The sequence below is a fragment of the Chionomys nivalis genome, chromosome 7 (assembly GCF_950005125.1).
Source record: "Chionomys nivalis chromosome 7, mChiNiv1.1, whole genome shotgun sequence".
Classification (NCBI taxonomy): domain Eukaryota; kingdom Metazoa; phylum Chordata; class Mammalia; order Rodentia; family Cricetidae; genus Chionomys; species Chionomys nivalis.
In genome coordinates, this window is record NC_080092.1 from 4,321,867 (window position 1) to 4,334,556 (window position 12,690).

Below are 12,690 nucleotides of genomic sequence, written 5' to 3' on the forward strand. Positions count from 1 at the left end.
GGAAGCCTATAATGTAGTAAGAGGTACTGATTTTTTTTACTCTACCGTGAAAAGAAAGCACCTTGGAACTACCTAAGATTTTTGGTGGAACTGCCGGCATCCCTTCTCTACCTGGCTTCATTTAAAATGGGGAAACTGAGTTCCAAAGAGGTGAGGCACAATACCTAAGCAAAGGTTAGGGAGCGCCAACTTCAGGAGAGCAATTTAGAGACTGGTGCACCTCCCATGGGGCGGAGCAAAAAGTACCACCTCCCCCCGCCCCCCCCCGGACAAATCAAGCCAATGAGGGTGGAGCATTGAGTTAGCCAATAAATGGGCGTGAGCATGCGACTAGCCAATGAACGCAAAGCCTCTGGGTAGGAGGTGCTGGGAAGCTGCATAGCTACGCGGCGGTCGTAGCGACGGGCCGTGAGCCTGCGGGGCTGCGGACCCGGCTTCAGAAGAGGCTGGGGGGGAGACGACCCTGGGGATCCGGCCTCGACTTTGAGCTGCGGCGGGGCTGCGCGAGCGCGGCGCACCGAGCGAGCCCCTGGCCGCTTCTAAGGGGACCCTGAGGGGTGAGCGGCCCGTGTGGCCCGCATCCCGATTCCGGGTCGCCGTGACCCGGTCCCGAGCATCTCGGAGGTCAAGGAACGTCTTCCGTGGCCGCCCGGGGCCCAGCGCTGCCGCCACCGAGCCCCGGGGCGCCCCCTGAATGGCCGAACTGCCTCCTCGCCGGCCGCCCGGGCGCCGCAGCGGCTGAGGTCGCTGGGACCGCCCGGCCGCTGCCCCCACCACCAGCCCCTGCATGCCCTGTGCCCGCGTCGCAGCCCACCTGGACGCTCTGGGCCCCCTGGTCTCCTACGTGCAGCCACCGCTGCTGCCCTCTATGTTCTACGTGGGCCTGTTTTTCGTCAATGTGCTGATCCTCTACTACGCCTTCCTCATGGAATACATCGTCCTCAACGTGGGCCTCGTCTTCCTGCCCGAGGACTTGGACCAGGCGCTGGTGGACCTCGGCGTACTCTCCGACCCTGGCTCTGGCCTCTATGATGCCGATTCGGAGCTCGACGTCTTTGATGGATATTTGGAGTAAGGTCCCCACACTTGCCCTCCACCACCCGCAACTCTTGGCCTGGGCCAGCTGTCCATATCATGCCACTGCCACTAGTTGGGGGCACCATCTGGACCGGAATGGGACCCCAGGAAGAGGCCCGTAAGTGCCCTTGAGATGGGGATATATTGCGGGGGAGGGAGAAGGTGGTGTCCTCAGGGCAGACTAAAATCCTTTCCCCAGGCCTCTGATTTCTCCTCTGGGTCTAACTCGAATGCTAGGAATAGTGGAGTCTGGAGAGATTTCCCCCCAATGAAAGGGACCCAGGATCTACATTATCGTTTGGAGTAATCTTGCAATTTGCCCCCATAACTTGTGCAAAAAGATTTGAGGTGGAGCTGCTCTCCCCTAGTATAAACCTGTCTTGTTGCTGGCCTTGGGGTATGGGGAATTCTCCCTTGTCCTAGAAGGATAGACTGCTGTCATAAGAGGCACTGGTCAGTTTGGTCCTGTGACTTCCTGAGAGACTAGTTAAACTCAGGGACCTCAGGCCAAGGCCGGCAGAACAGAAACCTTCAGCAAAGAACGCTGCACTTCCTTTTGGCAGTGTGTCTGCTGCTGTATTTGGAGTCAGGTTTCAGAGCTCCTGGATTGATCCCTAGCTCAGATCTGCAGAGGCTGTCCGTTTCATAGACTGCCTCTATGGAACAGGCAGGCAGTTCTGAGCTGCAGCTGGCTTTGTCTGCAGTATTTGCAAGGCCTTCAGGGACAGTAGGGTCAGCAGAAGGAACCACAGGATGGTTTGCACTAAAGACCTGCCTTTGAGCTTCTGCCAGAAGCTTTGTCGTAGCTAGAGGTAGAGTAATGTGAATCCAGGGAGGAGTGAGACTGGCAAAGTCTCCCAAGCACAGGGGACAGCTGGGCTATGTGAAAGAGAACATTTGTGCCAAGCAAGCTGTTGGGTCCAGCAATAGGGCAGGCATTGCCTTATAGCTGGGTAACACTGGAATTTGGCAGGCCACAGAACCTGAGTGGCAATGAAGGGTCCTATGAAATTGGTGGGCAGGGGCTCCTTTTAGATAACAGACACTAATGTCACTCACCCAGGGAGGCTCCTGTGTTACCTGATTGCCAACTCTGCCATAAGAGGGTTTTTTAGTTTGGGATACTATTCCAGAATACCATGGCTCAGACTGCAAACATCATTCTCATAGTTTTCCAAAGGGCACTAATCCTATGAGAGGGCTCCACCCTTGTGACCTAATCACCCCAACAGCGTCACTGCAGGCCCAGGACTTCGATCCACCCTCATGACCTAATCACTCCCAACACCATTACTTCAGGATCAGGGTTCCGGTGGTGGAGTTTGGAGAACACTGTCGGTTGTAGAAATAATGCACAGTAAACAGGAGCTATTTGGGGGCAAAGCAAGGTATCTTTGAAGAGCTCTTTGGCTAAGGCTAGTGACATTGTCACAGGAGCCAAGCACAAGGCAGGGCATGTGCCCACTGCTCTGCTCCGCATTCCTGTCAGCCCGACATCCATGCTTTCATTGAGCAAATGCCTATTTGTTGAGTACTTGATGAGCAAAGACAGATGGAACCTGGCACACAGGCCTTCGATGAGGAACACGAGTGGGCACTCAGAAATGCAGTGAGCAGTTTAGGGGCTCTGCTGCTGTGTTCGCTGCTGTTTGCCCAGCGCCTGACCTCTGGCAGATGCTCTCTGAGGAGTGACCACGAGAGCAGAGTCGGCATGGGCTACTTTAGTTAGAGGGTCAGAGACGGCCTCTCTGAAGAGATGAAAATATGAACTGAGCCCCAAATTGATAGAGCTAGTCAGAGAGCTCTGGAGAAAAGCAGTCTGCGCAGAGGGAATTGCTAATGCCCACACCTTGAGATAGGAGAGGGCCGGCTCATTCAGCAGCTGGAAAAGAGGCTGGAGACACAGAAGCAAAAGAGGTCAATGGTAGCCCTGAGACGCCATGGCCAAAAGCAGTTAACATCGCGATGGTCCTAGGAGGGCATGACACAGTCCATCTGTCTCGGGTTCTCTGAAGGCGACTGGCAGCCATGGGCAGAATGCAAGGGCAAGAGTAAGAGCAAGGAAGCCAGTGAGGAGGCTGCTAACTCTGTCAAGCGGTGATGGGGGATTGGATAGGATGAGGCCAGTGAGGAGGCTGCTAACTCTGTCAAGCGGTGATGGGGGATTGGACAGGATGAGGCCAGTGAGGAGGCTGTTAGCTGTCTGTCCAGCGGTGATGGGATTGGACAGGATGAGGCCAGTGAGGAGGCTGTTAGCTGTCTGTCCAGCTGAGACAGGGGATTGGACAGGATGAGACCAGTGAGGAGGCTGTTAGCTGTCTGTCCAGCGGGACAGGGGATTGGACAGGATGAGGTTAGTGAAGACCATGCATGTACTGGGAACACCTAACAGAGGCGGGATCTCCGGGATCCATTCAGAACCGGAGTAAAGACCAGGTGCCCTTCCTGGCTCTAGCTCCTCTGTGTGTCCACTCATGTGGTCATTCGACAAGCATTGGTCCTTCTTTTCTTCACAGAGTCTAGACTGTGCCCGTGATCCTAAGCTGCACCTCTGTCCCTGAGCCAAGTAGACTATCAGACAGTCAAACTTGGTGAAAAAATGTCTTATTTTATCTTCTTACTATATCAACAGAAACACTGCTGCTTCCAAATGAAAACATTGGCATATTCTAAGCTGAAATCCAAAGCCCAAATGCTTTGACATATTTTTCAGCAAATGCTGTTTGAGCAGAAACACCAAGAAACATTCCTTTGGGACTTTCTTGCCTGACCCTGGGGGTAGGGAGCATAAAGAATATAGAGGATCCCACATCCAGGGCTGGAGACTAATGAAACCCACACACTATGCTATATGTCCCCCAATGCAAGCTAGAAGACCTTGGTCCCAGGCCAGAAAGGCCAGACCCAAAGGATGCTGGAGGGGTGACTGGTAGCAGCCTGGAGGACAGTGACCCAGCTTCACTCCTGGCCCCTTCTATCAGCAGGGGAGTCCCCAGACCAAGTGTGCTTTTTCCCACTCCTGCACACATGACATGTTCTAACAAGCCATGACAGGAAACTCTAACAAAGGGCATGGACACAGGACATGCCAGGCAGTGTCAGCATGAAGAAGGACGCCCACTTTTCCTCACTGGGTCCTTCTTGTCTTGTGTCTACACATGTAATTCATCTTCTCATACCTTTATTGAGCACTTATTTGAGGAGTCAATGTCGAGTCAAGGTTAAGAGTAGTAACTCTAAATTCAGATTTTCTAGACTTAAGTTGCAGGCCTAGCCACAGTTTGGGAATGCCATTTAACTCTACATTAGTGGCCTCTTCTATGAAATAGGGATAATGAAAATTTACCTTGTTGAGAGGACGAAGAGTTAGACCCCCTTGTATGGTAACTGGCCCATGAACAGCCTCTGTTACTGACAGGTAGGTGCAATCTGGAGCTAACTGCCTTCACCTGCCTTGTGCATTAATATTTATGGCCCGTGGCTAGCAAAAGTACCAGCTGCATGAGCTCAGGGAACATGCCCATTGGTACACACACACCTACCTGTTCTCCCTGCCTTTCTGGGCCCTAGAGACTCTTCCTCATGCCCATAGTCCCGAGGGCACTGGTTCTGAAGTTGTGGAGAGCAGTTTCTAGAGTGTTCAGTGTGGCCCAGGGGAGTAGGGGATGGAGCTCCTTGCTTACTGGGGGAGAAGATTGGGTGCATGTCTGGGAGCCTTAGGTGTGTGTGTTGGGGGGGGGGGGTGCTGACAACTTGTCTGTTAGGTTAGAGAGGCAGCTTAGCCTGGTTGGTTATTTCAGAGTCCTAACGGGTGGTTGCTGTCGACTGGACTGTCCGTGGCCCCTGAGATGCGGTGGAAGAGGGACTGGGGTTGTTGTCAAGTGTGACTGTGGAATGGGGTGACTGACTCCTTCATCTGACTGACTGCTTTCTTGGCCTTCTCTGCCAGGCTGTACCCTGTGCTATCAGCAGAATGCCCAGCTGCGCATGCCACTGTCCAATCAGGACACCGGTCATTCCCATGGGGTCACCCATATACTCAGATTCCAGCTGTGGGAGACCCACAGGTAGCCTGTGCTGCTTGGTCAGGGTGAGGGCCAACAGGAAGGAGGCTGTTGTGTAGACAAGAGGATCTAGAGGTGTGGGTGGCAGGTGCATGCCCTGGTCTGCCGCGAGACACCCAGAGGGCTCCCTGGTCATAGTTCTATAACAGTTCTGGCCATCTCTTTGGGAATAAAAAAACTCCAGGCCAGCTGAGAATACAGTGTGAATCCAATGGCCCCATGCCCTTGGCTCTGAGTTAACACAGGCTGGAGATTCCAGCCAGAAAAGCAAAGCCTACATTACACCCTCTTCCCAGTCTTGGGATCTGTGTAGCTTGATGAAAAACAGGTGGACTTCTTTCAGATATTACTGCTGCCTTCATCCTGGACCTTCAGAGAGCACCAGCTGCATTTGGGAAACGAATATCACATTCAAAGAGACAGCCTTTTCTTTCTTTTATTTTTTGAGACAGGGTCTCACTTGGTAGCTCCAGCTAGCCTCAAACTCAGGATCTTGCCTGCCTCATGGCTTCTGACTTAATCCAGCCTTGCAAATAAAGAAACCGAAGACCAGAAAGTGAGGGTCCCAGAGAACAAGGCCAAATAAGACAGCAGTGTCTCCTGCACAGTGGCCCCCGGGGAGCAGAAGAGCCTCCGTGAGGACCTGTGTCTCATGCCCCCTTCAGTACCAGCTCGCAGCCTCTCCAGGCCCATCTTTTCTACATGCTTGTACCTTTTTTCCTGAATTCATCCAAAAACCTTTTAGAAAAATTTAAAAGTTCCACCCTTATAGCAAAGTTTCCAGAAAAGTCTAAAGAACTCCTGTGCTCCCTCACCAGAGCCTGTCAGCTGATATCCTGCCCATGTGCTCGATGCAAGCTCGCATTCTTCTGTGACTACGCATTCATGCACATGAATACACGCTTCATGCACATGAATACACGCGTACTCATGTGCACAGTCATGTCCGAAACATTTCAGAGTGCCTGCGGACATGTTCCTTTGGTCCTGAATATTTTGCTCTATAACTTCCTAAAACAAGGATGTACTTGGTATCTGTCAAAAAACAGCAAAACGTTGTTTTTGAGATGGGCTGCTTCTGTACCCAAGACTGACCTACGACTCCTGAACCCCTGCTCTACCTCCGAGCACTGGGATTACAGGTGGGTACCACCACGCCTGGCTGGAGTCAGAAAATGCAACAGGGATCCAGCCCTCAGAGCATGCTGATCATGGCTTTATTCACATATTGCTATCTGTCCCAGGGATGTCCTTTAACAATAAACATGTGGGGTCTGAGGCCACTGCTTTCTTATTCTGGGCTGGCCTCTCTTGGTGACACTGGCACTTTTCAAGAGGCCAGTCTGGCATTGTGGGCTGTTTCTGCCTGGGGTTGTCAGGTGTCCATACTCTGGATGCCATTCAAGTGATGTGGTCTTAGCAGGAAGGCGACAGAGAGTATGTCCTCAGTGCAGTGCTTTGAGAGGCACACATCACCTGTCGTATTGCTGCCGGTCCTGTTAATCCTGGTGATGTCATCCGGGCCTTCCACTGTTGAGTTACTGCTTTTCCTTTCATAGTTTAAGTTTACTTAATAATACCAGTTTTAGCGCTTCATTTGTTTTGTTTTGCTTTTTAAGTCTCTTTTATGTGGACTTTTTATTTGTTTTTGTTTGAATCAGGTAGTTCAGGTTGGCTTTCTACTCACTAGCCAAGGATGCCCTTGGACTTCTTATCTTGCTGCTTCTACCTCCCAAGTGCTGGGATTTTAGTCCTGGGTCACTACGCCTGTTCTGTTCTAAAGATGTGCACCACAGCGCCCAGTTTATGTGGCACTGGGATGGGATCCAGTTCTGTGTGGATACTCAGAAAGCAAGCTACCAACCGAACTACAGCTCCAGGCCCTCTGGACTTAATTTTACTTGTTTTTAGGTGTTTCTGCTGATCCAACCCAGTGCTCACACATCCTAACCACACACCCTACTACAGAGGTGCACCCCCAGGCTCACCCCAGGTTCAGTGGATCTGTCACTGGAGAAGGAAGCCACTCTCACCCGGCATAGATGAAAATAAGTGCCCGAGTCATTAGCTTCTGGTCGAGAAGGAAAGCCAGCGATGGCAGAGGCTAGGCCGGCTTTATGTGTTGGAATACTACTACCAGATAAACGTTCCTGGCACCAGACTGAGACTCTTTCTGTGATGTAGTATGGCTTTACCAAGAGCTGCAGAGCAATGTGTGCTTGCTGTAGAGGTGTGGCGGTTCCAGCCAGCTCATGTGACCCCCTGAAATTGTTTCCTAGAGCTTTTGTAATCACATTTGGGGTTTAAGTCCCAGTTCACCCAACATCTTAGACAAGTGACATCACCTCCCCCATGCCTCAGTTTCCTTCTCTGTGAAATGGGAATAATGTTACCTGCTTGGGGGCATGCAGTAATTCAGTGGATTGGTGACTGGTGTATAGTTGTATGCAGCACTATGTGGGATGTTAGACCCAGGGGACCCCTAACCCCAGAAAATTTCCCCCTTTCCTGGGATTCCTTGCTCTTCTGGCACAGTAACCAGTAGAGAGCATTATTGTGGATTGCCTGTGAAACAGCCTGGGGGTGATGATGCTCCGTGCCCACTGAGTGTCAACTGATGCTGGTACCCTTGCAGCTATCATCCCCGGTCCCAAAAGGAAGGCCTTCCTGGGCTTCCTGGCTGGTAGGAAGCTTGACTGGGAGGTTAGAACTGGGTGCCCCTCCCACATCTTCATAGCTTCCCCTGAGCGTCACCTTGTGATGTTGTCTGGGAAGGGTTCATTAGATAGGGAAACTGAGGCTTGGGAGGTTCAGTGACTCGCCTGAGATGCCCAGCTATGAGGTAGCGCGTTGGCCCTCAAGCCATTCCCACTTGCCCAGAGTTTCTGAAGTGAGGTGCTGGCTTGGAGGAGTCCCTTTAAGGTACCAGAGGAGTCAGGCTCATGGTACCCTTACCTTCCTGCTTTTCCCTTCCTGGAGCAGAGGCTCCAGGCACGGAGGCAGATGAGTGGCTTCCTCTCTGTGTCTTTAGCGTTACTACATTACCTTTGTTATGACAAGTACTATTTTCTTTCCCATAGTAATGATATAAACATTTCCCTTGAGACTTCTAGTTATGGTGGCACATGCCATTAATTCCAAAACACAGGAGCATGAAGCAAGAGGATCCTGAATTTGAGGCTAACCAATGACTGTGTAGTGAGACCCCATATCAAAACAACAATAAAAACACTCTTGAATTGTGCCAGGTGAAGTGGCTAGTACCTCTAATTTCAGCATCTGAGTGCTAGTCCAACCCAAGCTACACAGTGAAACTCTGTCTTGGGGAGAGAAAAAAAAAAGAGAGAGATGCCAAAACTACATTGTTTGAGGCTTGTGAGATGGCTCGGCAGGGAGAGGCACTTGCTGCCAAGCTCGTGACTGGAGTTTGAGCCCCAGGACGCACATGGTGTGGAAGGAGAGACCAGGCTCATGAGAGTTATCCTCCCACCTTCATACTAGGGCCACGGCAGGGAGATGAAAGCCATTTTAGGCTGCATCAGTTTCCCAGGGCATCTCATTACTGTACTCGAATATCACAGAATCCAAAACACTCTGGTCCGGGCATTCTAGAGAGGAGATACTCAACTTGCCTAAATAACTAATGTCCAGGTGATGTGTGACAAGCTTTAGGAGCTGCTGGGCAGGCAAAGCAGGGGAGTCGGGGACCGCTGCAGACAATACTGTAGATGGCCCGTGGTGATGACCACTCACAGCCAGTGTGTGGGATTGGAATTCAGGCCCAAGAAGCTGGTTCTTATCAGGGATTGGCCCATGTGGACACAGGAAGCTTCTCTCCCCTTCTGTCCTTGCAGCTGCCAGGGAGGTGACCAGATTGCTACCACACCCTTGGTCATGAGCCAGATGGCCTCCTGCTACACAGTCTGCCTCCAGCACAGAGATCCCAGATTTCAGCAAAGCCTTTGGACGTGTGAAGAAAGAGGGATGCCCAGGGGCTTTCGAGAAGGCTGTCTTTAGAGAAGTCCCAAGCCCGTAGCCCCACGAAGGCTGATTTCTGTTCTTCCTGCCTGCCAGCTCAGCTGTCACTGCTTACATGTACTTGTGTGTGCAGGGGTGGGCATGCGCGTGCCGTGCTGCATAGGTCAGAGGAAAACTGGCAGAAGTTGTTTTCCTTCCACTATGTGGGGGCTGGGAGTTAGACTCAGGAGGCCAGGCTTTCTGGCAAGTTCCTTTATCAGCTGAGCCACCTTGCTGGCCCCAGAATTATTCTTTATATAGTTGTTTTCTTTAAATCAAGTTTTAAAATGATCTGTTTATTATGCGAATGTTCCTGTTTGAGTCATGTCGTGTAGGAGACCATGAGGCCAGAAGAAGGCGCTGGATTCTCTGGAACTGAAGTTAGGTAGTTGTGAAGTACCATGTGGGCTTTGGGAGCAGGACCTGCATGCTCTGCAAGAGACGCAAGTGCTCTTAACCGCTGAACCATCTCTCCAGTCCTTAAATTGGCTTTTAAGTGTTAAAAAAAAAATGCTTTGAAAGGAGAGGAACTTGTGTGAACAGGCACCTGTCATCATTGGCTATAACTGAGAGACTCAGCAGATGTCCCGGAAGTCAGCAGTATCTGCTAAAACCTATGGCAAGGAGTGGGTACAGGGACAGAGCTCCTGTGACAGCAGGCTCAGTCAGACCAGCAGCTGCTGGGACCGTGTGAGGCCTCCTGGGTGACTCTGACTCCTCCCACCTGACTGGGCATCCCTGCAGTAGGCATCGAGGAGGGTGAATCTCAGTAAAAGACTGCTTCCGGTTTCTAAACAGGAAGTCTTTCAGCTGCACTGTGTCTCCCCCCAGGGTTCCTCGGAGGGAAGAGCTGAAAGAACAGCTCCAGGTGGGCCCTGGTGTGATGGGACAGGAGTCTCAGAAAGTCTTTGTAGCTGTGGCCCTGCTCTCCACAGGTTCTGTAGGCAGCTGGGAGGAGGCCAAAGGCATACAGGCCGTGTCTCGGGGGGTGGAGAGGGTCAGTGGGAACTAGGGAAGGCTCCTGAGCCATGGCGGTGTCCTCAGCTGGCCTTTAGTAGATGAGTCTGGCGGAGGAAGGGAGAAACTTCAGCCTATGGCTTCCACCCCCACCCTGTTCAGAATGAGGAGACAGTTAAGCCCATCTCCCCTTGGGTGCCTTCCTGTGTGGCACAGCCCTGTGTGGACCTCCATCCATGCCCACAGCCTTGTCCCTTCGTTGGGAGGACTACTCCAAGCTGAAGCTGCTCACGACTCAACACAGTGCATGGCGCCTTCTTCTAGCTTGGGGCCCAGCCTGTAGCACACTGGTATGTAAAGACTGAACAGCAGCTGGTAATAACAGCATGTGCTGGTTTGTGGAAACAGGCTCATACTATATGGCCCAGCCTGGCCTCAAACTCACTCAGTCCTTGCTCTGTAGCCCAGGTTGGCCTCTAACCTGCCATTCTCTGGCCTTAGCTTCCTAGTGCTAGAATCACAGGACCAGGGCACACCTGGGCAGATTTCAGGACTTCTGAGCGGAGCATCTCTCAACAAGTGTCTTATGCTTTCCGGGCCTTGATGCCTAAAAGACGGAACAACACCAACTCGTGGGTGGATAACAAGGGTGGAGACAACCATGCGCCCAAGTGCTTATTAGGGAGGAGATCGTAGGAACTCCACGTGGAGGTGGAAGTGAGGTCAGCAAGGTGGAGCAGATGGGCACTGAGCAGGCTACGATTGTAGTCTGGGGCTCAGTCTTGCTCAGAAGCCAGAATGGGCATAGGACGTGCCTCATGGCACCTCAGGTACTGGGGGATGGGGGAAGTGCTCCACTATCTTCCTGGCAGTCCCTGGCGGGAGGCAGCTTGCTGTGGGAGGCAGTAGCAATCCTGTTCTTACAGCTAGGCCAGGCGTTCTCTGGGAGCAGGACCAGGGCACCCAGGGCTGGGGAAAGTATGTGGAAGGAAGGGGTAAGTCACATGACAAGAGCGCTGAGTGTGGTGGCACCCAGATTGTGATTGTCCCCATTTGTTACCAGTGCATGCCAGCTCTGCCTGCCCTACTTGTGCAACTGCAGGCAACTCACCGTGCTCTGAGCCTCTGTTTTGTAACCTATAAGATGGGCACAGGCACAGCTCCTGGTGGAAATGGTTATACCTGCTTAGTGGCTCTTGGAAATAGGGGGCGACAGTTTTAGCAGTGACTAGAGGTGCTACCAGCTGGAGGTGCTACTGGTTGGCAGCAGAGCTACTGGTAAATACGTGATGCCCGTGGTAGCCCCACACGGCCCTTGATGCCATTCATCTGTACACACTGTGTGCTTCACATACAGTGAGCATCCTACTGATGACCAGTGGTGTTTGCAGAGGGAAGAATCTGAGGGGGCTGAAAGGACAGGGAACCTGGGCACCTCACCATTGGAGAGATGCTGGCGACAACTAAACATGGGTCTCAGGATTGGAGGAGACAGGGCCAAGACTTACAAGTGATGCTGTGTCATGGGCAGAGGAGCCAAGAGGGGATAGAGTTGGCAGGCTGCATTGAGTGAGCCTTCCTGTAAGCACAGTGCTTTCTGGGTGAGGTGGGAGGCACTGCCCAATCCCTGGAGCTTGTTCAGCTACCCCTGCTTGACCTCCCTCATAGCCTTCTCCTCCTGCCCCAGCATCTCTCTCTCCCTTCTGATCACCTGGGCAGCCCTCTTCTCCATTGGAAAACTGCCCTGGTTCCCCAAGATCTCAGAAGGGAAGCAAATTCTCTAATAAGAACTTGGAATAAAAGCAACTCAGTTGGTAGAATGCTTGCTCAGGAAAAAGAGAGGGAAAAAAAAACAGTGTAGCCTGAGCATGGGGCTTCTGGAGAGTCCTAGACCTGAAGGACCAGAGCCTGGCTTCCGTGCCCCAGAGATGCATCCCCAGGCCAGTGGTGCAGTGGCTCTGTTGATGACTGTCCTTTGTCTTCTTGATTAGGCCTGCTCGTGCCAACAGCCAGGGTCCTGCCCCAGCCCAGGAGTATGCCAGGAGAGGTGGGGACCCAGTGCCAAGATGGGAGAGTTGCCAGGCCCTACAGGAAGGAGAAGGGCTCCAAAGACCTCACCTACCACCCAGTTCTCAGACGTTCTGGATCAGGCTTGACTCTCCAGCTTCGTGATGGATGTTTACAGGAACCCAGCCAGAGGTCACCTTTCTGCACTTCACCCCCGACTGCACCTGCCACCCCCACTTAACCTCTGGAAAGGACGCGAGAGCTGAGTGGGATGCAAACAGACTCCTACTTAGGCTGCTCCCTCCAGCGTCAGACCCAAGACTGTTGATGTTATTCACAGTTTCAGGGAGTCCCTCTGAAGAAGGATGCGCCAGGGTCTAGGGCGGGGCTTAACCTCTCCAGGTTGACAGAACTGAGCTGCCGCACTGGAGAAGGCTGTCTCTGGCTAGAAATCTATTTTTGGAAGTGTGAGTGGTGTGGAAAGTGTGAGTGGTGTAGATACTGGATTTCCATAAACCTGTAAAAGCAATACTTAGAGGCTGACTTATTTCATTAAAAAAATGCAAGC

General features: G+C 52.2%; 1 protein-coding gene across 1 annotated transcript; it reads left to right on the plus strand.

Annotated features, from left to right (window-relative positions):
- Positions 1 to 382: 382 nt before the first annotated feature.
- Dexi (Dexi homolog) lies at positions 383 to 12,690 on the plus strand. Its single transcript, XM_057776821.1, has 2 exons — positions 383 to 1,195; positions 12,107 to 12,690. The coding sequence occupies exon 1, from the start codon at positions 788 to 790 to the stop codon at positions 1,073 to 1,075; it is 288 nt and encodes a 95-aa protein (XP_057632804.1). The 5' UTR covers positions 383 to 787; the 3' UTR covers positions 1,076 to 1,195; positions 12,107 to 12,690.

Bases quoted from the DNA above. Each gene is read 5' to 3' on its own strand.
- Dexi (XM_057776821.1), top strand. From the start codon at position 788: ATGCCCTGTGCCCGCGTCGCAGCCCACCTGGACGCTCTGGGCCCCCTG.